The 21,910-nt window shown below is 51.6% G+C and overlaps 1 protein-coding gene across 1 annotated transcript; it reads right to left on the bottom strand.

Annotated features, from left to right (window-relative positions):
• Positions 1 to 6,648: 6,648 nt before the first annotated feature.
• On the bottom strand, positions 6,649 to 18,048 carry TIMM17A (translocase of inner mitochondrial membrane 17A). Its single transcript, XM_086343001.1, has 6 exons — positions 18,007 to 18,048; positions 13,873 to 13,972; positions 13,687 to 13,750; positions 9,857 to 9,985; positions 9,149 to 9,259; positions 6,649 to 7,135 (listed from the first exon to the last, which is right to left on the bottom strand). Exons 1-6 carry the CDS (start codon positions 18,030 to 18,032, stop codon positions 7,050 to 7,052), a joined length of 516 nt encoding a protein of 171 aa, XP_086199127.1. The 5' UTR covers positions 18,033 to 18,048; the 3' UTR covers positions 6,649 to 7,049.
• Positions 18,049 to 21,910: the final 3,862 nt, after the last annotated feature.

Genomic DNA, 21,910 nt, shown 5'->3' with positions numbered 1-21,910 from the left:
TCACGCGCGCGTCTGCACAGCTGCACAACGAGGTGCCGAACACCGTTTGTTCTGGACCGTCTGGTGATGATGCTTGTAGACACAGCACCTCGTCTGGAGCAGAGGGTGAGTCAGCTCATCGTAATGGTCTGATGGCGTGCAGGATGGGGTGCACAACTCAAGTCCCCAGGGGCCAGGCTGGCACCCTCTGGCTGACGCCTGCCACGACAGAGACAGGGTCTCGCTTTGGAATAAAGGGAGTCATGCTGCCCGTGCAGTGTAGTCTGCGTGATGCCTCTCTCAGGGCAAAGAGAAGGGTCCTACTGCCCACTGCAAAAGCTCAGGGTCCTCTCCTCCAATGCCACCCAGGTCCACCCATGTATCCTACCGTGTAAGACATGTTCAAGCAAGTTCTCAAGACAGAAAGAAGATGAGGCCAGAGAGGAACTTCAGTTCAGTTCACTCAGTCAGTCGTTTCTGACTCTTCGACCACATGGACTGCAGCACGGCAACGCCCAGAGTTTACTCAAACTCATGTCCATTGAGTCGGTGATGCCACCCAGCCATCTCATCTTCTGTCGTCCCCTTTTCCTCCTGCCTTCAATCTTTCCCAGCATCCGGGTCTTTTCAAATGAGTCAGTTCTTCACATCAGGTGGCCAAAGTATTGGAATTTCAGCTTCAGCATCAGTCCTTCCAAGTCAGGACTGAATTCCTTTAGGATGGACTGGTTGGATCTCCTTGCAGTCCAAGGGATCCTCAAGAGTCTTCTCCAACACCACAGTTCAAAAGCATCAGTTCTTTGGCGCTCAGCTTTATAGTCCAACTCTCACATCCATACATGACAACTGGAAAAACCACAGCTTTGACTAGACAGACCTTTGTTGGCAAAGTAATGTCTCTGCTTTTTAATATGCTGTCTGCTGCTGCTGCTAAGTCACTTCAGTCGTGTTCGACTCTGTGCGACCCGAGACGGCAGCCCACCAGGCTCCCCTGTCCCTAGGATTCTCCAGGCAAGAACACTGGAGTGGGTTGCCATTTCCTTCTCCAATGCATGAAAGTGAAAAGTGAAAGTGAAGTCGTTCAGTCATGTCCAGCTAGGTTGGTCATAACTTCTTCCAAGGAGTGTCTTTTAATTTCATGGCTGCAATCACCATCTGCAGTGATTTTGAAGCCCAAAAGAATAAAGTCTGTCACTGTTTCCATTGTTTCCCCATCTATTTGCCATGAAGTGATGGGACCAGATCCCATGATCTGTTTTCTGAGCGTTGAGTTTTAAGCCAACTTTCTCACTTTCTTCTTTCACTTTCATCAACAGGCTCTTTCGTTCTCTTCTCTTTCTGCCATAAGGGTGGTGTCATCTGCATATCTGAGGTTATTGATATTTCTCCCAGCAATCTTGATTCCAGCTTGTGCTTCATCCAGCCCAGCATCTCATGATGTACTCTGCATATTAAGTTAAATAAGCAGGGTGACAATATACAGCCTTGACGAACTCCTTTCCCGATTTGGAGCCAGTCTGTTGTTCCATGTCCAGTTCTAACTGTTGCTTCCTGACCTGCATACAGATTTCTCAAGAGGCAGGTCAGGTGGTCTGGTATTCCCATCTCTTTCAGAATTTTCCAGAGTTTGTGGTGATCCACACAGTCAAAGGCTTTGGCATAGTCAATAAAGCAGATGTTTTTCTGGTACTGTTGCTTTTTCGATGATCCAGTGGATATTGGCAATTTGATCTCTGGTTTCTCTGCCTTTTCTAAATCCAGCTTGAACATCTGGAATTTCATGGTTCATGTACTGTTGAAGTCTGGCTTGGAGAATTTTGAGCATTACTTTGCTAGCATGTGAGATAAGTACAATTGTGAAGCTGTTTGAACATTCTTTGGCATTGCCTTTGGTATTGGAATGAAAACTGACCTTTTCCAGTCTTGTGGCCACTGCTGAGTTTTCCACATTTGCTGGCATATTAAGCACAGCACTTTCATAGCATCATCTTTCAGGATTTGAAATAGCTCAACTGGAATTCCATCACCTCCACTAGCTTTGGTCATAGTGATGCTTCCTAAGGCCCACTTGACTTCACATTCCAGGATGTCTGGCTCTAGGTGAGTGATCACACCATCCTGGTTATCTGGGTCATGAAGATCTTTTTTGTATAGTTCTTCTGTGTATTCTTGCCACCTCTTCTTAATATCTTCTGCTTCTGTTAGATCCATACCATTTCCGTCCTTTATTGAGCCCATCTTTGCATGAAATGTTCCCTTGGTATCTCTAATTTTCTTGAAGAGATCTCTAGTCTTTCCCATTCTGTTGTTTTCCTCTATTTCTTTGCATTGATCACTGAGGAAGGCTTTCTTATCTCTCCTTGCTGTTCTTTGGAACTCTGCATTCAAATGGGTATATCTTTCCTTTTCTCCTTTGCCTTTTGCTTCTCTTCTATTGAACTTCCCTGGTGGCTCAGATGGTAAAGCATCTGCCTACAATGCGAGAGACCCGGGTTCGATCCCTGGGTCGGGAAGATCCTCTGGAGAAGGAAATGGCAACCCACTCCAGTACTCTTGGCAGGAAAATCCCATGGACGGAGGAGTATGGTACATTACAGTCCATGGGGTCGCAGAGAGTCGGACACGACTGAGCGACTTCACTTCATTTCACTTCTCTTCCATTCACAGCTATTTGTAAGGCCTCCTCAGACAATCATTTTGCCTTTTTGCATTTCTTTTCCTTGTCGATGGTCTTGATCCCTGCCTCTTGCACAATGTCATGAACCTTTGTCCATAGTTCTTCAGATGCTCTATCAGATCTAATCCCTTGAATGTACGTCACTTCCACTGTATAATCATCTGTGCCATAGTCAGCTCCCGGTCTTGTTTTTGCTGACTGTGTAGAGCTTCTCCACCTTTGGCTACAAAGAATATAATCAACCTGATTTCGGTGTTGACCGTCTGGTGATGTCCATGTGTAGAGTCTTCTCTTTTGTTGTTGGAAGAGGGTGCTTGCTATGACCAGTGCATTCTCTTGGCAAAACATTATTAGCCTTTGCCCTGGTTCATTCTGTACTCCAAGGCCAAATTTGCCTGTTACTTCAGCTATTTCTTGACTTCCTGCTTTTGCATTCCAGTCCCCTATAATGAAAAGGACCTCCTTTTTGGGTGTTAGTTCTAGAAGGTCTTGTAAGTCTTCATAGAATCGTTCAACTTCAGCTTCTTCAGCATTACTGGTCGGGGCATAGTCTTGGATTACTACGATATTAAATGATTTGCCTTGGAAACAAACATAGATCATTCTGTCATTTTTGAGACTGCATCTAAGTACTGCATTTCGGACTCTTTTGTTGACTATTATGGCTACTCCATTTCCTCTAAGAGATTCCTGCCCGCAGTAGTAGATATAATGGTCATCTGAGTTAAATGCACCCATTCCAGTCCATTTTAGTTTGCTGATTCCTAGAATGTCTATGTTCACTCTTGGCATCTCCTGCCTGACCACTTTCAATTTGGGTCCATACAAAGAAAAGGTGTGCTAGAAATGTAATCAGTATAGACAAAAAAAAAATCAATCTCACTTTTAATTGCTCTGACAGAAGTTGACACCTTTTTTTCCTGTAAAGGGCTAATATGGACTTCCCTGGCTGTCCAGGGGTTAAGACTCTGAGATCCTGCATGCCCAGAGGCCCCCCCCCCAAAAAAAAAGAAAGCAAACATTTCCTGGCTCGTGCGTCTCTGATGCCGTCACTTAATGCACTGCTCGTCTGGGCTCAGTCACTGGCCACGTGAAGGGGCAGTGCGGTCGTGCTCCCGCAGGGCCCTCTATGGACCTGGGACCCTCATGTCATTTTGACGCATCATGAAAGTGTTGTTTTCTTTCAATGATTATAAAAACTTTAAATCCATTATTTGCTCACAGATCACACAGAAAGAGGCAGCAGGGTGAATCTGGCCCACGGGCCTCGGTGGCTGCCTTTTGCTCTAAGACAGCTGGCCGCTCGAGGCACAAGCAGCTGCTGGCACCGTGCACTACAGCCAAGCACCGCAGGGTGGCGCAGCGGCCGCGCTGGCCGATGGATAGCAGGTCCGCGCGTGGAAACAAGATGGGCTTCACTCAGCTGTACCCACGTGTTCCAGCCTGACTCAGAAATTCACTATTTCATGCCAATTTCACACACAGTGGAAGATACTAAGGAAAAATGAGAGAAGCAGATGGGATCTTTCTGATGGGCGTTTTAACCTTGAAACTGAGGAACTGACTCCATTATTCCAGAAAAACACCTAGAGAAAAATTCCTTCCTTTCTGTATGTTTCCGCGTTTATCTTGGTAATTAGAACAAATTTGGTGATTTTACCTTTTATTCTGGGCTCTTGTACACCAAAATTAGTTTCAGAATATTTATTAAACATTTCAAGTCAGTATTTTAAGATATTAGAATCTATAACCTACCTGGTTTCTACTATTCTCTAAACTTTAAAATAATCACATCTTACAATGCTTATCAATGGATTTCATAAACTTCAATTTTATTAGAAAGCAGGGGACAGGTGACCAGGCAGGCAATGGTAAAGTGTTGTAAAGTCAGTCATAGAATCTAGGTGCTGGGTACACACGTGTTCACTGTGAACCCCAACTTTACAGGTTTGCTATTTTCATTGAAAACATGTTGGGGGAAAGGAGGAGGGGGAATCCGAATCACCAGGAAGCAGCCAGCAGGGTACACGGGCGGGGGTCAGGGGCGGGCACGGGCGTGTCCACCGATGGATGGCCGGAGGACACGCTCCCCTGCCTGGAAATGACGGCACCAGCCTTCCAGGAGGAGACTGAGGGGTGACGCTTGCCTTCCCCCTTGCCCTCCCTCCTCACCCCCCTATCTCTGCACTGGACATGTGAGAGAGGGACCCACTGCCCTCGGGGCCAGCTCCAGCGGGGGAAGGGACGGGCAGGGGGCAGCCAGGCTTTCTGAGAACAGAAGTCCTTCTAAGCCTGGGGCAGACAGAGGTATCCACGGGAAGCAAGAAGCTGGGAAACAACTAGGAAGGTTTCCGGGTTCCCACCTGCCATCCTGCGTGTGGTGGAATCAAAAAGAACTGGTCTTTCATCCTTTTCAAGACTCTTCTCTTCCACCCCACCCCTCATTCTAGAAAATTCATCTGTACCCAAGGATCAGTTCAGAGATGCTGAGATGACCAGTAAAATGGAAAAACATGCCAGCATCACACACACATACCCCAGAGACTCTGAATTCACAAGCAAGGAACTTGCTTTCCAAACCGATGCCCCATTTAAGAGGAATTTTGAGGACCTTAAGAAACATAAAGCATCTTCCCTACATGCTCTCAGCTTTGAACTGTTCTTGTAATAAAGCCTCCTTACATTTACGCCTGGAAGTTAAACCAGCTACAGATTGAAAGACAAACCCCGGATACTCACAAATGGCTAAAAAGTACAGCATCGTCAGTCACCAGGAGAACGCAAGTCAGAACCACAATGAGAGACACGTCACAGGCACTGGCCTGGCTGTAGAGGAAAAACGCTGGCGAGAGTGTAGGAAAGCCGGAGCCCTGCGTACTGCTGGTGGAAATGCCGCGTGGTGCAGCAACTACGGGAGAGCGTGGCGCTTCCTCAGAAGCTGAACAGAGTTACCACACCCACGGCAGTTCCACTCCTAGGAATGTGCCCCGAAGAAAAAGGAGCAGGGGCTCAGGGAGCCGTATGCCCATGTCCACAGCAGCATCATTCAAATGTCCGTCAATGGAAGAATGGAGAAATAAAACGTGGTCTCTGCCTACAATGCAGTATTGTTACTCAACCGTCAGAAAGCATGAATGAAGTCCTAAATGAAGAGCAACACAGAAAGAAAATCCCACAGGTCCTGCTGACATGAGGTCCCCAGAAGAGGCGGACTCGCAGACGGAGCGCAGTCCTGTGCTACCAGAAGCTGGGGAGTGGGGCGGTGGTTACCATCCCTCAGTTTTTGCTCCTGCTGCTGCAGAAGTTCTGGGACACTAAAGGCGGTTGATACACTGTATTTATATTCCACCAAATTGTACACTTAATGGTTAAAAGAAACATGACTTCCTGTGTATTTTACCACACAAAGCTCAACCCAGGATGAGTAAATTAAATGCTTGCTACGTATGTAGCACTGAGCTCACCACACAAGGCAGTCACACCAGGCAGGCAACGGGGAGAGAGCCACAGCCTGCCTTCTGGAAGGCCACGTGGCATTTCCACCACCAGTAAAGTGGCCGATTCTGAACAGCCCATCTGTCTTCTAGTCCCAGCCAGACCCCAAAGGACACCCTTACAAAGATCAGCTTCAAGGACTTGTAACACACTAAAAACCACCTGGACTTTATAAACTTTCCAGCAACAAACATCAGACTTCTCCAGCGCTGTCAGCTGCTCCGTGAACCTCTGACACAGAGCTGGATTTACGGGAAGGAAGCTTTGCTGATGATTAAGAATCGAGACCCAGCAGCCTCGAAGGCGAAGAGTTCGCGTCTTGCCGCCAACACCCATGAACCAGGACGCAGCTGCACCCGCAGAGGGAAGGCCGAGCGGCGCCAGCCGGGCGGTGCGCGCTGTGCACCGACCCACAGGCCACTGCGCCGCGTGCCGTCTTCAGTGGACTCTGCCTTGTCGGAATTTGAGGATGAAAAGTAGAAGTCTACAACTCATCCTAAAAGAGAGAGCAACCTCCAGGCATTTTTTATTATTTGACTAACAGAGCAAAGCCAGGCCGAGAAGCCCCCGAGGAAAGTCACGCTTTGTGGCTGTCTGCCGTGCGGTCCTTCATCTTCTAAGCACTCACTGTATTTCCTTCTAAGGATTTTAGACATTTATTTTGATCACAAATGCAATCCAAGTGTGAATAAATAAATGTAATATCTTTTAAGATTCCCACCCCACCCCACCCGCCACCCCGACCACGTTCCTTTAAATAGAAAAAGGTGCTGAAAGTCTCTTCACAGCCTGTTTGGCCACAGCTGTCCCCCCTGCGGTTTTAGAACCAGACTGAACCTGGTCTTCTGACACCCTTCCTTAGACTGAGCTCACTCTGTAGAAGTCCGGGAGGGAAGTCCTACTGGTACTGCCGATACTCCCCGAAGGGCGAGGCTGGTAACTGGGCGGAAGGCAACTGGGAGGGGTCTTCAGCAAACGGAGGACCTGCAGTTCAGAGAGAATTTAAACGCCACCTAAATACTATGTAGTTTGAAGGAACAAGTCTCTGTAGCGAGCAAATCAATCAACTCAAAAAGAAATCCTGCTACGTTCGAGCTGTAATCGAACGTTTGTGGGGCTGCTCGACTCCCACGAGACCGCCTCCTTGGTGTCAGCATAGGCAGCCCCCCACCCCACACCCGATAGACGGCCCTACACGCTCCGCACAGTCAGATGGACTAACGACAGCAAGGGCAGCACGCCAGCTTTAAAGCAACTGCTGAGCGAGCCGCCGCATCAAGACCGCACCAATCTCTCACCTCCTGACATACTTTTCAGTAGCTATTTAAAATTATTTTCACGAAGTTTAAGTACCTCAGTCATTTTTCAAGAGAACTCAGTAATACAATCTATACAATGACGAATGTAAGAAGCAGGTTCTGCAATGGGAAGACAGGCCCGCCCCGAGCTTACACAGATGCCAAGCACAGCAGCTGGTGCTGCCTCCCTGACCCGAGGAAGAACATGGCTCATTAAAAGAAAGCCTGTAGCAGTGGCCATCACCCCACTTCCCCTGGGAAACGAGAGCAAACTGAAGGGCGGGAGGAAGAGGCCAGGGGGAAAGAGGGCTCTTTCCAGAGCTCCGTTCACTCCAGTGATTGCTTTTCTTCACTCTAAAATATCTGTTCATTCCAGAAAGCTGAAGGAGACACTGGGTGAAAAAGATAAACCCCAAATAATCCTTGTTACCATTTGGATAGTTTTATTTTTTAAGAATTTTTTCATGTAAGTTAATTGGAAACACACAATTAACTTTCCTAATACTTCCGCCCCCACAAAGCTTTTTGGAAACATCTGGGTCTAAGATCAAAAGCATTTCCTTCAGCTATTCCTTCTGAGGACAGAAGCCTAAAGCCAAGGAAACAAGGCTAGATCCCACAAGATGGTGTGACTGACATCTCCTTATGTCAATTTCCAAATTCCTGAAAATATGCAACTTTTCTGATGTTTTATGTGAAATCTTTCACACTAAAGCGTCAAACTGAAAAGCAAAAGCAAAATCACAGTAGAGTATTTAGAAGCGATGGTGAAAACAGAAGGGAGGCGCGAAGCCAGGGCCGCCTGGGTCACCCACTGGCGCGCTGAGCAGGCCTCTGGGAGCAACGCTGCCCCAGAAGACCCCGCATCAGGGAAACCGAACCGAGGAAGCTGTGACCAGCTCTGAGCTCTGTGCCAAATATTTTCTGAGCTCCAAAAATAACTTTCAACTCCCACCCCCACCCAATGATCCTGTGTCTTTCTGCTGCCTTACGACGTCAAGGAATATTCCTGTTTAGACTGCTCGAGTTTTCTAATTCCCAAGAACCTGCGCATGTTGACTGCAGAGCAGACCCTGCCTGGCCACGTCATGGGTGCTGGTGGCCCAGCTGACTGCCCAGCCTTCCACGGTCCCCGGCGCTGGACAGGAGAGGCAGGCAGTAGCATGCCACACTGCCAACTTCAACAGCTCTCCCTGCCGGCTCCAGAGCGAGCCCCCAACCAGGGGTCACCTGCCCTCGAGAAGCACCACCCCCAGGTCTCGCCTCACTCATCTGAGCATGTGCCAGACCCTCGTGCCCACTGCCGCTGGTGGCCAGCACACACGGGCACGCACACACACAGCACAGGACACAGACTGACCACCGTGCCCCTCCCACAGCTGAAGGACCTCCTCCACGCAGCTCTAAAATGAGCAGCAATTTCTTACAAGAAGCAGACGAGCGCTGACAAGGCCCAGGAACTATGAACAGGATCAGGGCAGGCCATCCGCCATCTCGGCGAGCACCGTGCTCCTCTGAACACAAACAGCCCACTGCGCCCACACTGACCTTTGCAAACAGAACTGCCCCTGCGCCCACAATCCTCGCCAAACTCAGCACACGCAACGTAATGTGTGGAGCTCAACCGGCCACATTTTAGCAGGCAGAATCTGTGTCATTCCAAATGCCTGAGCTGTGTGCTAACAGAGAGATGACTCACCGTTGGGAAACTGTGCAGACGCAAAGCGTGTCAACAAGATGCCAGCCCCTTCGATGAGAGCCAGGAGAACGCCACCCACGGCAGCCGACCCGACCATGGCCACTGGTCCGTCTGAGGGCATTGGTGAGGGGAGAGACAGAGATCCAGGTTAACATCAGGCACACTGATGGACAGACCTGTCCACAGGCGAAACCCAGCTCGCGGCCTGCTTATACAAATAGAGTTTTACTGGGACAACGTGCACGTGCGCTCACGTGTGGTCTGCAGTGGCTCTTGGGTGGGACGGTAGAGTTGAGGCTTGTGACAGAGGCGTCACAACCCACGATGTGCACACACTCGCCACCTGGTGACCCCGCCCACCCCCCAGGCCCAGAGGAGTTCCGGGTTGCTCTAACCCCAGGGACCCGGAAGGTTCTGTGCTCTACGCTCCTAACAATGCTGTGCGGCAGGTCCATGACTCATTGCAGACTGAGGAGGGAGAGGCCCGGTCACAGCTGGTCAGTGGGGAACTAGACCGTGAGCAGCTCTGACCACGGCGGTTACTGGTCGGAGCCCCAGGTGCTCGCACGCTCAGCATTCCAAGTAACAGATCCTTCCACTTTCCCCAGCTCACACTTGCACCCACACTAAACCGACTGACACAAGGCTCGGTTCAGCTACTACAGGCGTGCCAGGGTCAGATGGCCCCCCCCCACACACGCATCTTACTTCTTGCCGCCAGGATGGCTCCGGTTAAGGCACCGCTTGTGATGGAGTTCCAGGGGTCTTCCTTCCCTCGGACCTGAACCATACTGCAGTCAATCATGGAAAACAGGCCTCCCCAAACCGCGAAGCTACCTGTTTATAAAGAAACAAAACACATTTCATTGTTCTAATCTTACATTTTAAACTTTATAGTCAAAAACAAGCTTAAATAACAACACTCACTATATTAGAATTCTCGCACTCTAACTAAGGACTGAACAAGAGTCAGAATGCTGGTCTTTTTAATAAAGCTCGGGCTGTATCAGTGAGCAGCCACGGCCCGAAGCCTCAGCAGACCGGGCTCTGCACTCAGAGCCACTTTGGCAGAGCGTGTGCGCCCGCCTTCCGTCCTTTGATACAGCTTCCCCTTTCGTCTCTTCCTTCTCTTCAGTCAGAGCCACCAAGCACCTGCTCTGTGAAAATCAGCAGAGAGAGCACAGAAGACGCCCAGGCCCTCTGCACTGTGTCACGGGCGCGAGTCAGGACACACCCAGAGCAAAGGGCAACGCGAGTGGTGAGAATTATGGAGCTGCGAGGGATGGAGACTGCCTTCCCCACTCCTTTCCACCCTTTACTCCTCTAGCACGAAGCTGAAAGCAACCCTCAGTCGTCAGACCACTTCACACTGAAAGTCTCCCTAGACGGTGACTAGTCCGTAAAGTGACAAGTAGCGCAGGCGCGAGCGTGGACGTGCACACAGAATGCGGGAGGGGGCACCGCGGCCTCCACTGCCAGCGCCGTCCAACTGCACACAGAATGCAGGAGGGGACACCACGGCCTCCTCTGCCAGCGCCTCAGGCGCAGATGGTAACGGGCCATCCAACTGCACACAGAATGCAGAAGGTGACACCGAGGCCTCCACTGCCAGCGCCTCCGGCGGCAGATGGTAACGGGCCATCCAACTTCTTTGTGCTTTATTTTCCAAATCTTCTAACGTGAGCACACAGTGTGCGCTCCACAGAAAGGGCTCTTGTACTTACTACAATGTAAAAAGTAAGAAAAACGACCTGAGGAGCCCTCGTGCTGGGATCTTGCACCCTCTGAAACCTCCGGATGCAGGGGTGTGCTGACCAGGGACAGGGTCTGAGCCCGATCAGCAGACCTCTGTTCTCCCCTGCACGCTACCACCAGTCAGCTGAGCAACAGCCTGCTCACCGCTGGCCCTGCACCAGACACCCCAGACGACAGGACTGAGTCACCCCTTCCAGCTCAGGGGGGCCCTGCCCTGCGAGAGATGACGCCCAGGCATGTCAGTCACCTGGCCACACTCAGACAAGGCCCGCCCACTCCACTCCTTCTCAAGGTCTGAACCTCCCACCCCAAGGATGCCTGCCGGAGTGAGCCAGGGGCTGACTAGAGTGGAGACTGGTCCACGCAGACGGGGGCCTGAGAGGGCAGCCGCGGCCAGAGCAGGTGAGCAAGGGTCCACGGGAGGGGCACTCGCAGGCACGGGGGTCCGTGTGCCCATGTGGAAGGGTGTCGGGCAGTCTGACCCTGGCCCTGGTCAGCCCACCCCCGCGTCCAGAGGTTTCAGAGGGTGCAGGATCCCAGCACGAGGGCTCCTCAGGTCGTTTTTCTTACTTTTTAAATTGTAGTAAGAGAGAGGAGAAAGGAGAAGGACTCTGCAGGCCTGGACTGCAATCAGGGCTATCACTGTGAACCCGATTTCCAACACAGACAGATATACAGAAAACAGATCTAAACGTGAGTGCGTACGTATGTGGTCAGAGGGTCCACGTGTATGTATGTAAATACACAGGACGCTCCTAAGAAGGCCTGGGAACGGCTGCAGCCCACAGCAACGATGCTAGGGTCCAGCATCGTACTTGGAAGTACTTCCAAGTCCTGTTCTCAACGGGAAGGAAGGGCTGACTACACTCGGGGCGAGTCCAGGTGCGCAGATGGGCTGGAAGAATGGGGACGTGTCAAAACATCTCGGTTCCGCTCTGGAAACAGAAGACCTTTCAGGAGACAACTATGGCTTTCCCACGCTGCCCTTTCCAGGAGCTCGACTGGAAGAGCTCAGTCTGTACTCCCTGAATTAAATTCCAAGTGTCATCCCGGTATTTGTATTTATTTTAAATGTTTTTTAGTTAATTCATTTTTGGCTGCACGGGGTCTTCTTCGCTGGGTGAGGGCTTTCTCTAGTTGTGGTGGCAGGGCGCCTCTCTAGTTGTGGGGGCTCCTCTCTAGCTGCCATGTGTGGGGGGCTCCTCTCTACTTGTGAGGGGCTCTCTAGTTGTGGGGGGCTCCTCTCTAGTTGCGGGGGCGCCTCTCTACTTGTGGGGGTGTCTCCTCTCTAGCTGCCATGTGTGGGGGGCTCCTCTCTAGCTGCCGTGTGTGGGGGGCTCCTCTCTAGCTGCCGTGTGTGGGGGGCTTCTCTCTAGGTGCCGTGTGTGGGGGGCTCCTCTCTAGGTGCCGTGTGTGGGGGGCTCCTCTCTAGCTGCTGTGGGCGGGGGTCTCCCTGTGGCAGCTTCTCCTGTTGCAGTCTGGGCTCTAGGTACACACACGGGCTCAGCTGCCCCACACATCCCTGACCAGGGCCTGAGTCCACGCCCCGTGCACTGCAAGGCAGATCCCTAACCACTGGGCCACCAGGGAAGTCCCGAACACTGTACATTATTAACTGACGTCCGTACTAAAGTCAGGTTTCCTCAGTGTTTATGTCCGTTTCCAGTCCCACCGCATGTTCAGCCGTCACACGTCCTCAGGTTGATCCTGTCTGTGACAGTCACCTGGTCTTTTGTTCACTGAGAACGCATGTGATGGAAGCAGCCTCTCAAGACCCCTGTTAACGCCCGTAGGACCTCTGCGTTTACTGAAGGTCGGCTGGGGTGTGTGCTTGTTTACCAGTTATCACCCCTGAACAGCGTGGGAACCATTAGACCAGAGGAGAATGAGTCAATGTACTCTCCAAGGTGTCCAACTGTCACAGGGGGGAGAACAGGAAACAGATACACCATCACTTCAACCTTGGAGCCTCCATTTCCTCCATTGGAAGACAGAGTGACATTACTTACCCTCTGTGTTGCTGTGAGGGCTAAATAAAATAAGAGAACACTTGGAGAGTTCAGCACATGACAAGCACTCAGTAAACAACACAGGCCAGCTACCACCTTCTAAAGAGAAAAAACGCTATAAAAACAGAGTGAAAGAGAGACCATCTCCTCTGCCGCACAGACTGAGGGGAGGCTTGGTGCTGGCTCCTCTTTCGTGCTGAACGTGGTCCCTTCAGCCTGACGACGTCTCTGTAAACGAACATAAGCTTCCAGCTTTCCTGCCCTCTCTCCTCCCAGTTTCTGAGTAACCAAGCTTAAAGAACGCGATGAACATCATCTCCTCCACTTCTGCACGGACATCCAAAAAGCTACCTTTGGGGAGGAGCCCCACCAGCGCCATCAAGCTCTCGTGAACCCAGCCTTCCACTCATACCCTCATCAGCTTCACGCTACCCTAGACACGATCACTCCAGACTCACAGACTTAAGCTGTGAACACACCGTCTTCCTTCTGGATAAGAGGGGAAAACAAAACAAAGACAAACAGAAACAGAACACCACCAAGCTTCTGAAGAGCAGAGTGCCACCTGGATGCAACAATTTAAGTTAAGCTAAATCATAAACCAAGACCCCTCAGAATGGGACAAGCAGTTATTTAGACCTAACTAAAATCACTAACTCGTAAAATCTACAAAAGAAAAGGGAAAAAAAAAAACAAAACAGAGCTTCATCCTCAGGAAAAAAAAAAAAACAGGGAAAAAAGCGTTTGGAGTTCAAACAGCAACACTCTGCTTACCTCCCAACTGCGGAGCCCTGGTTTTAATAGCTGTCAAACTCCCTCGTAGTCTGTGGTTTACTCCCTGTAAGGAAACAAAAGGAGATGTATTAGGAGAATAACATGTTTCCAACGCACTGACAGGCCCAAGTGATATTAGCAAACAGCAATCACGTGATGGTAACATGAGACTGGTCACCCACTTACCACTGGAGAATTGCGGAAGCCTTTGATTGCCTGGAAGATCCCACCGCCTATGGTTCCCATTGTAAAGGCCCCACCGCAGTCGTCCACGATGCGCCAGGGGCTACGAACAGGAAGGAGAAAGGATACAAGATGAGCACAGTTCTCATTTACAAGCCACAGACCCCCTGCTGACCAGGGACACACCAGATTCCAGCGCAGGGCCCACGGCCACCAAACGGCTGGCTGGCCCACGAGAAGAAGGATCGAAGACAGAGCTGCTCCGCCCAGGTCCTCTAAGCTGAGGGAGGGAACCGGTTTCAGCTCCCTACTGTTCACAGCGCTCACTCACTCACTCAACTGCTGGTGCATCTACCCTAAGCTGGCAGGGTGCAAAGCCAATTAACAAGCGTTAGTAAATTACACTGTAACCAAACGGTGACCCAACTGCCTCATGATCAAGCTAAGCTCTCCAGAAGGAGCAAAATTTAAAGCTGAGACCCAAAGAATAAGGCTTCAACAAGTGCAGAGGAAGACACACTATTTAATATTTAAATTTTAAAACTTCTTTTCAGGTTTACTGAGTCCACGTTATTAGCACTTGGAACTTTAGTTTGTATCAGATCCACTTAACACATTGGTAACCTCTAATACCTGATTGTTAGAGGTTAAATTTGTAAACCTGGTCTCCAAATGCAGCTACCTAACTCATGCAGCACAGTGACATCTGATTAATTTGATCAGTGGAACAGAACTAATATTCCAGGAATCTGGCTTACTAAAAGACTTAGTCTGTGAATGGGAATCCCCTGGTGGTTGGTGGTTAGGACTCAGTGTTTTCACTGTGGTGGCCCCGGGTTCCATCCCTGGTTGGGGAACTAAGATTCTGCAAGGCATGGCCAAAAAAAAAACAAGTCGGTGAATAATCCAGTTCATAAATGTCTTTTCTAATCTCAAGGGTGAAGTGGGCAATCCACCTGCTCAAGTAAACATGTGAGTTTAGTGCATCACTGCTGCTGAAGAATCTGAATAATGAGTAATTTCTGACATTGCCAGATAGAAATACAAAATCCTGAAGCTGAAACACCTTGTCCTCTCCAAGCCTAATACAAATCAGAGGCTGGTACAGAATGACAACCTCATGTGACAGATATCCAACTGTCAGCCTGATGCTTCTGGGCCTGGCTACCCCAGGCTTCCTGTAACGAGCCTGAAAGCAAAATCAGCAGATGCAGACTCTGGGCAGGTTCCACCCACAACCCACTAATCAGAGCCTAAGTCAGCACAGCCCTGGGCAACCTGGCTTCCCGCTGAAAGATGGAGAAGCTCTGAGACTAAAAAGGGTTAGGACATTGTCCTCAAAATGGTAGAAACACTAACAGAGGTGAATTCTCTGGTGGTCCAGAGGTTAAGACTTGGTGCTTTCACTGCTGAGGCCCCAAGTTTGATCCCTGGTTGGGGAAGTAAGATCCCATAAGCTACTTGGTGCAGCAAAGAAAAAAAAAAAAAAAAAGACAAGGGAGAGTCACTAACTTTAAAAGGTTAATGATCCTATAATCAGAACGGAAATGAGCATTTAAAAAATCAGTAAAAAGCAGCAGGATTCAGATCAGAGAGCAGCCACAGTATTGCACAAGATGATGTCTAAAACAAATGCAGGATGGAAACAGCTTCTGAACCATGTCTGCGGAAATCAGTGTTCCCTCAGGGATGTGCCAGATGCACAAAAGCAAAGTTGAACCCAGACCCTAAATATAAATGCCAGGCAAACACAGGGCAACAGGGACCAATAATGATTCACAAGATTAAAAGTTAACATTTTTTAAATATCCAATATGGTGGGCTTCCTGGTGGCTCAGTGATAAAGACACAGGTTCAATCTCTGAGTCGGGAAGATCCCCTGAAGATCTACTGGCAACGTACTCCAGTATTCTTGCCTGGAGAATTCCATGGACAGAGGAGTCTGGCGGGCTAAAGTCTATGGGGATGGGGACACAAGGAGTCAGATAAGACTGAGTGCGCAATAAATGGTTTGGGCGGTTTATAATGCAAATAACCTTACTTTCAAGAAAGCCAGCCTATTTTCTTATGAAGTGAAGTGTTAGTTGCTCAGTCATGTCCAACTTTTTGCAATGCCATGGACTGCAACCCACCAGGCTTCTCTGTCCATGGGATTTTCCAGGCAAGAATACTGGAGTGGGTTGCCATTTCCTACTCCAGGGGATCTTCCCAACCCAGGGATTGAACCTAGGTCTCCTGCATTGCAGGCAGATTCTTTACCATCTGAGTTACCAGGGAGGCCCTTATAGAGTGCCTAATCTTTTAACTTTGCAAAAGAATATTTCTGTTTCCTCTCCATTTTACAGATGAACAGAGGCTAAGAGATTAAGCACTTTGAGCAAGATCATACAGGTATTGATAGAACCAATTTAAATACAAAAAATGTAGTACTCCAAAACCCCCAAGTTCTTTCTACCACAGGCCAAGGGCTTCTGAGAACACGTGATTAAAGAGTAAGATGATGAAGTACCTATGACATACTTAGGACGGGACTAAAGAGCCTCCTGATGAAGGTGAGAGAGTGAAAAGCCTGTCTTAAAACTCCATGTTCAAAAAACTAACAAGAGCATGGCATCCGGTCCCATCAAACAGATGAGGGAAAAGTAGAAACAGTATCAGACTTTCTTTTCTTGGCTCCAAAATCACTGCAGATGATGACTGGAGCCATGAAATTAAAAGACACTTACTCCTTGGAAGGAAAGCTACGACAAACCTAGACAGTGCATTAAAAAGCAGAGACATCACTTTGCCAACAAAGGTCCGTATAGTCAAAGCAATGGTTTTTCCAGTATTCATGTACAGATGTGAGAGTTGAACCATAAAGAAGGCTGTGTGCTGAAGAACTGATGCTTTCAAATTGTGGTGCTGGAGAAGACTCTTGATATTGAGAGTCCCGTGGACTGCAAGATCATCAAACCAATGAATCCTAAAAGACATCAACCCTGAATATCCATTGGAAGGGCTGAAGCTGAAGCTTCAATACTTTGGCCACCTAATGTGAAGAGCTGACTCACTGGAAAAGCCGGTGATGCTGGAAAAGCCTGAGGGCAGGAGGAGAAGGGGGCAACAGAGGATGAGACGGTTGGATGGCATCATCGACTCAATGGACATGAGTTTGAGCAAACTCCAGGAGCTAGTGAAGGACAAGGAAGCCTGGTGTGTGGCCGTTCATGGGGTCCAAAGAGTCAGACACAACTTAGAGACTGAACACACTGAATAGAGAATGGGAATTTAATATTCCATAAAATCTTTAACCCAACAAAGTCAAATATTTTCCCCTCCTACCACCCTGTGTTTATCACACCGAGGAGAAAGTGACAGCAGAGCTGAGCCCCGCACACCTGAGCACCAGCAAGGAAGGGGGACCACTCTCTTCGGAGAAGATAGATTTAAAGAGCTGGGAGGCCCTGAAACATACACTCTGTCTCATTTCAGAGAGGATAACAGCACAAAGCAGCGGCATGGCTAGCGCAGGCAATGTCACACAGCTGGAGAACACCCTGGTTCCCGCTCTTGCACAAGAACTCAAATAACAAGATTTGATTTGTCATTCATGACCCCAGAAGCCTTAAACCGTGTGAGTGCCTGACTCCTCCACGCTTTCATTCCTAGGACAGACCTCGCTAGGCGCCGAACGGACGGACCGCTGTCGGCGACTTGGAGAGCACACTACTCTCCCTGTTTTCCCGGGCGCGGCGCCCCGTCCCCACCGCCCGGGTCCCCCTCCACCGCCCGCTCCCCACCGCCCGGACCGCAGCCGCCGCGCCACGCGGACCCTCCCAGGACACCGCCGCCTCCCCTCGCAGGGCGAGACGCGCGAACGCAAGGACGAGCCCAGGATCGCCAGCGGGCAGCGGGGATGCTCCCCACACGCCGCCGGGCAGGGGTCGCGGCGACAAAGACGAGCCGGGGCGCCCTCGAGCCGCCGCAAGGTCACCGGGAACAGCTCCGGTGGCCCCAGCCGGCCGCTCACGTCCGGGCGCCCACGGCCCCTGGCGCCGCCCAGTCCGCGGCTGAGAGCGGCCTCGACCCGGGGGCCCGGGGACCCGGGGACCCGGGGCCGGCGGCAGCAGCGGGGCAGGCGGCAGGCAGGCTCACCAGGGCTCGCGTGCGTACTCCTCCATCTTGACTCCGCGGCTCCGCGATGCCGGGCGAACAGAGCGCGGCCCGCCCGGCAGCGGAAGTGATCCCAGGAGTAGAGCGTTAGATTCTGCGAGGATTGGCTCGCCGCCTCCTGCTGAAGCCAATCGGGGCCGGGGACTGAGCTGCGAGGCGGAAGGCGGGGCTCCGGGCGGGGCGGGGGCGGGACCCCGGCGCAGGGGGAGGTGCTGAGGGGCGGGGCTCCGGGAGTGGGCGGGGCTCCGGCGCAGAGGGTGGGGCGGGGCGGGGCGGGGCAGGGCGCCAGGTACGGAGAGGTACCCATCACTGAAGTCACCCACCCGGGTCTCTCCGCTGCTGCTGCTACTGCTAAGTCACTTCAGTCGTGTCCGTCTCTGTATGACCCCATAGACGGCAGCCCACCAGGCTCCCCCGTCCCTGGGATTCTCCAGGCAAGAACACTGGAGTGGGTTGCCATTTCCTTCTCCAATGCATGAAAGTGAAAAGTGAAAGTGAAGTCGCTCAGTCGTGTCCGACCCTCAGTGACCCCATGGATTGCAGCCTACCAGGCTCCTCCGTCCATGGGATTTTCCAGGCAGGAGTACTGGAGTGGGGTGCCATTGCCTTCTCCGGGTCGCTCCGCTAGGGCTCCCCTAACTCCCGGACGCGTTTCTTTGTTCTAGCACCTGGCTGTCAAGTGTGAAGTAATGCTACCTACTTCGTCTGGGTGGGTGAGGCCCCACCGACTCCCCGGAGCTCCGTGAGGGCAGGCAGTGCCCAGGTCCTTCGACTCTCAGCGCCGGGAAGTAGTGGATGTCCCTTAAATGTTTGTGATAATCTGGGACTCTGTGACCCGTGGGGGTTTCTACACACCAGAGCATGAGAAGGTCACCCTTGGGAAACCGTTGCTACAAGCAGGTCTCCTGACAGGGCTGAGGCAGGACTGCCTCTGGAGCAGGGGTCTTCGCGCTCCAGGACACTGAAGGTACAGCTCCCTCCCCTCTCACTTGAGCAGATTGTCTGCTCTCCAGGGTAACAGCGATGTATTCAAATTGTGTCTACTTTATTCAAGTTCCTGTAGACACTGAGCTCACAGACTGAGGGCATCTTGTATGGAGGATGCAAGAGAGACGCCTTCTCCACACTCACACCTGCAGAGGGATGCACGTTTTCAGAACCGACATCCCCCCCAGTGGGTTGGGCTCCAGTGAGCCGGAGGATTGGGGGCCTCAAGAGCTCCACCCAGCAGGAGGTCACCACCCTCAGCCCCACCTGGCCTGATGGCTGTGGATGAGTGAGGCTGGCACCACCTCCGGCTCTGGGTCTGGGACTCTGGTCTATGACTGGGGCCTGATGGGGGTTTAGGCTGGGCAGGAGTTGGGGAGGGGAGGCAGGCTCTTTTCTGCCCTCTCCCCCCTCCCCCTGCCCTCTTTTCAGGAAGATGTGTACCCTCTGTGCTCTCTCCTGGGGCTCTCCTCTGCCGAGTTCTGCTCCTCCCCGGAGTGTGGGCCAGGCCAGGGGATGGCTTCAGAGACAGAGTCTGCTTCTCCAGAGGAACTTCCCACCTCCCCAACGAGAAGGAAGCTGGGGAAGCTGTAAACTGAGTGCGTGCGCACAGGCCAAGTGCTCACAACATTTGCTCGCTTTGTGTGCATCATTGTATTTGGCATCTTTAATAACTCCATAATGCTTGCAGTAAGTATTCTTTCTCTAGGCACTTCTAGGATTCTTGTTTTCCATTTCCTGCAGCTCAGAAAGGGTAAATAACTCACTCAAGGGCACACATTTCAGATTTGAGCCCATGTCATTCGACTCTGGAGCCCACGGCCTTATCTGCCACACTATACTGCCACCCAATAGTCCTGAAAATGTGACTTTCCTGGGGTCACTCAGTCCAGCTGAGAGCCACTCTAAGCATTAGTTAATTGCTTCTAGTTCCCTGTCCGCCACATGTACCACATCTTTTGGGCAGAGTTTGGGGTCCCGGGCCTTTCCTCCCTCTGGTATTGTAGTGCTGGGTTTTCTCTGGGGGCTAGGCCGTCCCATAATCCCGTCACTCTTTGATTAGGAGGCTGTGAGTCCTGCCCTGCAAGTGTGGAAGCTCTGCTTTGTATTTTGAGTTTAGAACCTGGAGGAAGAGACGACTTCTGAAACCAGGTGCCCTGGGCCGAGTGACCCTGCCTCAGGAGAAGGAAGCGTGCCTCGGGGCTGGACAGAGCCGCTTTCACCTGCTCCATGGAGAAGCTGGCTGGGATGGCGCCAGAGCTGGGGTCACAGAAGACGGTGCCTCTTCTGGGTGGGAGAGAGGCCCAGACAGATGGTCGGGGGGTGGGAGCAAGAGACACTTCTAACCACACGGCTCCCGGAGCCCCCCAGGCCAGCCCAGGGCCTCAGTGTGCTCACTGGGGACTGCCTGACTCCCCACAAGATTAGTGTGTCTCCCTGGAGCTCTGAGCAGTTGCTTCCCCTCTCCTGTGTTATTAATACTTTCCCTTATAGCACATGTAGGTGTTTTTTTACCTCAATCGATTTCACATTTGAAAGAGAATGACCACACTGTAATTATTCTTGTATCTCTCTATAGGGCCTGGTCGGTGAGGCGGCGGGGGGAGGGAGAGGGATATAAACATACCAGCCTTGAATGAATGAATAAGTGAATAATGAGAACCAGGTGAAACGGCGAGTGTGTACACACATGCGGGCACATGCACGTGTGCACACATTCGTGCGTGCCTGTGTGTTGAGGGTGGTTTTTGCTGAAGGTCGGAGAGACAAGGATGAGAGAGGAGGTGGGATACGGAGAACAGAACCCAGACCCAGAGCAAACGTGCGTGATCGTGACCCCCGTGACCCCCGCAGCCGGTGACTGTGTGCTGATCGTGACCCCCGCAGCCGGTGACTGTGTGCTGATCGTGACCCCCGCAGCCGGTGACGGTGTGCTGATCGTGACCCCCGCAGCTGGTGACGGTGTGCTGATCGTGACCCCCGCAGCCGGTGACTGTGTGCTCACTGCCTGTCAGCTGTACTGACCAGGCGCCTCACATCTGATGCCCACAGCCACCTCCGAGGCTGGCACAGTGCTGTCTTTGTTTGACAGATGATGGAGCTGGATCTCAGAGGAGGAGGTGGCTGGCTAGAACCGGTGTGGGGTGAGCAGTGGGCTCTGGACCTAGGGGACCAGGTCAGCTGCCCGGGGAGCCTGAGCGTGAACCGTGAAACCAGCCTCTTGCCGCCCTTGTGCTTCTCTTCTGAGACATTCTGTGAGCTCTCCGTTTTCTAATAAATTATTTGAAAGTATTTGTCTGTTAACTGTCTTCACTGCTAGATTGGAAGCTCCAGGAAGGCAGGGACACACTGGTTTTCTGTCTTTAGTCACACCCCCTGCTCTTAGACCCGGTCCTGTTACGTGGTCAGCACTCATCAGCACGTGTTCTGAAAAGAAGGAGCCCGGGGCTCTGAAGCCCCTGCCCCCCTCCCCTCTCTCCTCCGCACTCCAGTTCCACCAGCCGGCCCGCTCCCCCGCCCAGCCTCATCCCAAAGTGAGACTAGTGGGCGCTCAACGCCAGGGCCGGTTTTTCTCCCAGCTGGTCACTGGACTCGTTAAGTACCGACGTGTGGCTGTCTGTCTCTGGCTCAGGGTGGGGCTTCACCAGGGAAGAGGGCAGCCGCCACGCAGTGGTGACACCGGGACTTCTAGAGGACTTTGTGACGGGGATGGAATGTCCCTGCGTCTTGTGCAGGACGGCAAGATGGACACGCAGTGAAAGCACTTGAACGAAAGCTGCCAGGCCGTTGCGATAGGATCCCTCTTGACTGCCAGAGTTGAATTTCCCTGAAGACACACCACACCGAGTCGTGCTCCGGATCTCCACGTGCTGGGGGCCTGGGGCTCCTCCTGACGCCC

The sequence above is a fragment of the Bos grunniens genome, chromosome 16, assembly GCF_055505025.1.
Source record: "Bos grunniens cultivar Pamir isolate PY7600 chromosome 16, Bosgru_T2T1.0, whole genome shotgun sequence".
Taxonomy (NCBI): Eukaryota; Metazoa; Chordata; class Mammalia; order Artiodactyla; family Bovidae; genus Bos; species Bos grunniens.
Note: the sequence above shows the minus strand (reverse complement) of the source record. Positions and strands in the feature narration are given on the sequence as shown.

What these genes read in the sequence shown, in the direction of transcription:
- TIMM17A (XM_086343001.1), bottom strand. Translation starts at nt 18,032, where the DNA reads ATGGAGGAGTACGCACGCGAGCCCTG. An exon ending in CAGGGCTCCGCAGTTGGGAG is followed by an intron (nt 9,986 to 13,686) that starts GTAAGCAGAGTG and finishes CTTTATAAACAG; the next exon opens with GTAGCTTCGCGGTTTGGGGA. An exon ending in AGCCATCCTGGCGGCAAGAA is followed by an intron (nt 9,260 to 9,856) that starts GTAAGATGCGTG and finishes CAATGCCCTCAG; the next exon opens with ACGGACCAGTGGCCATGGTC.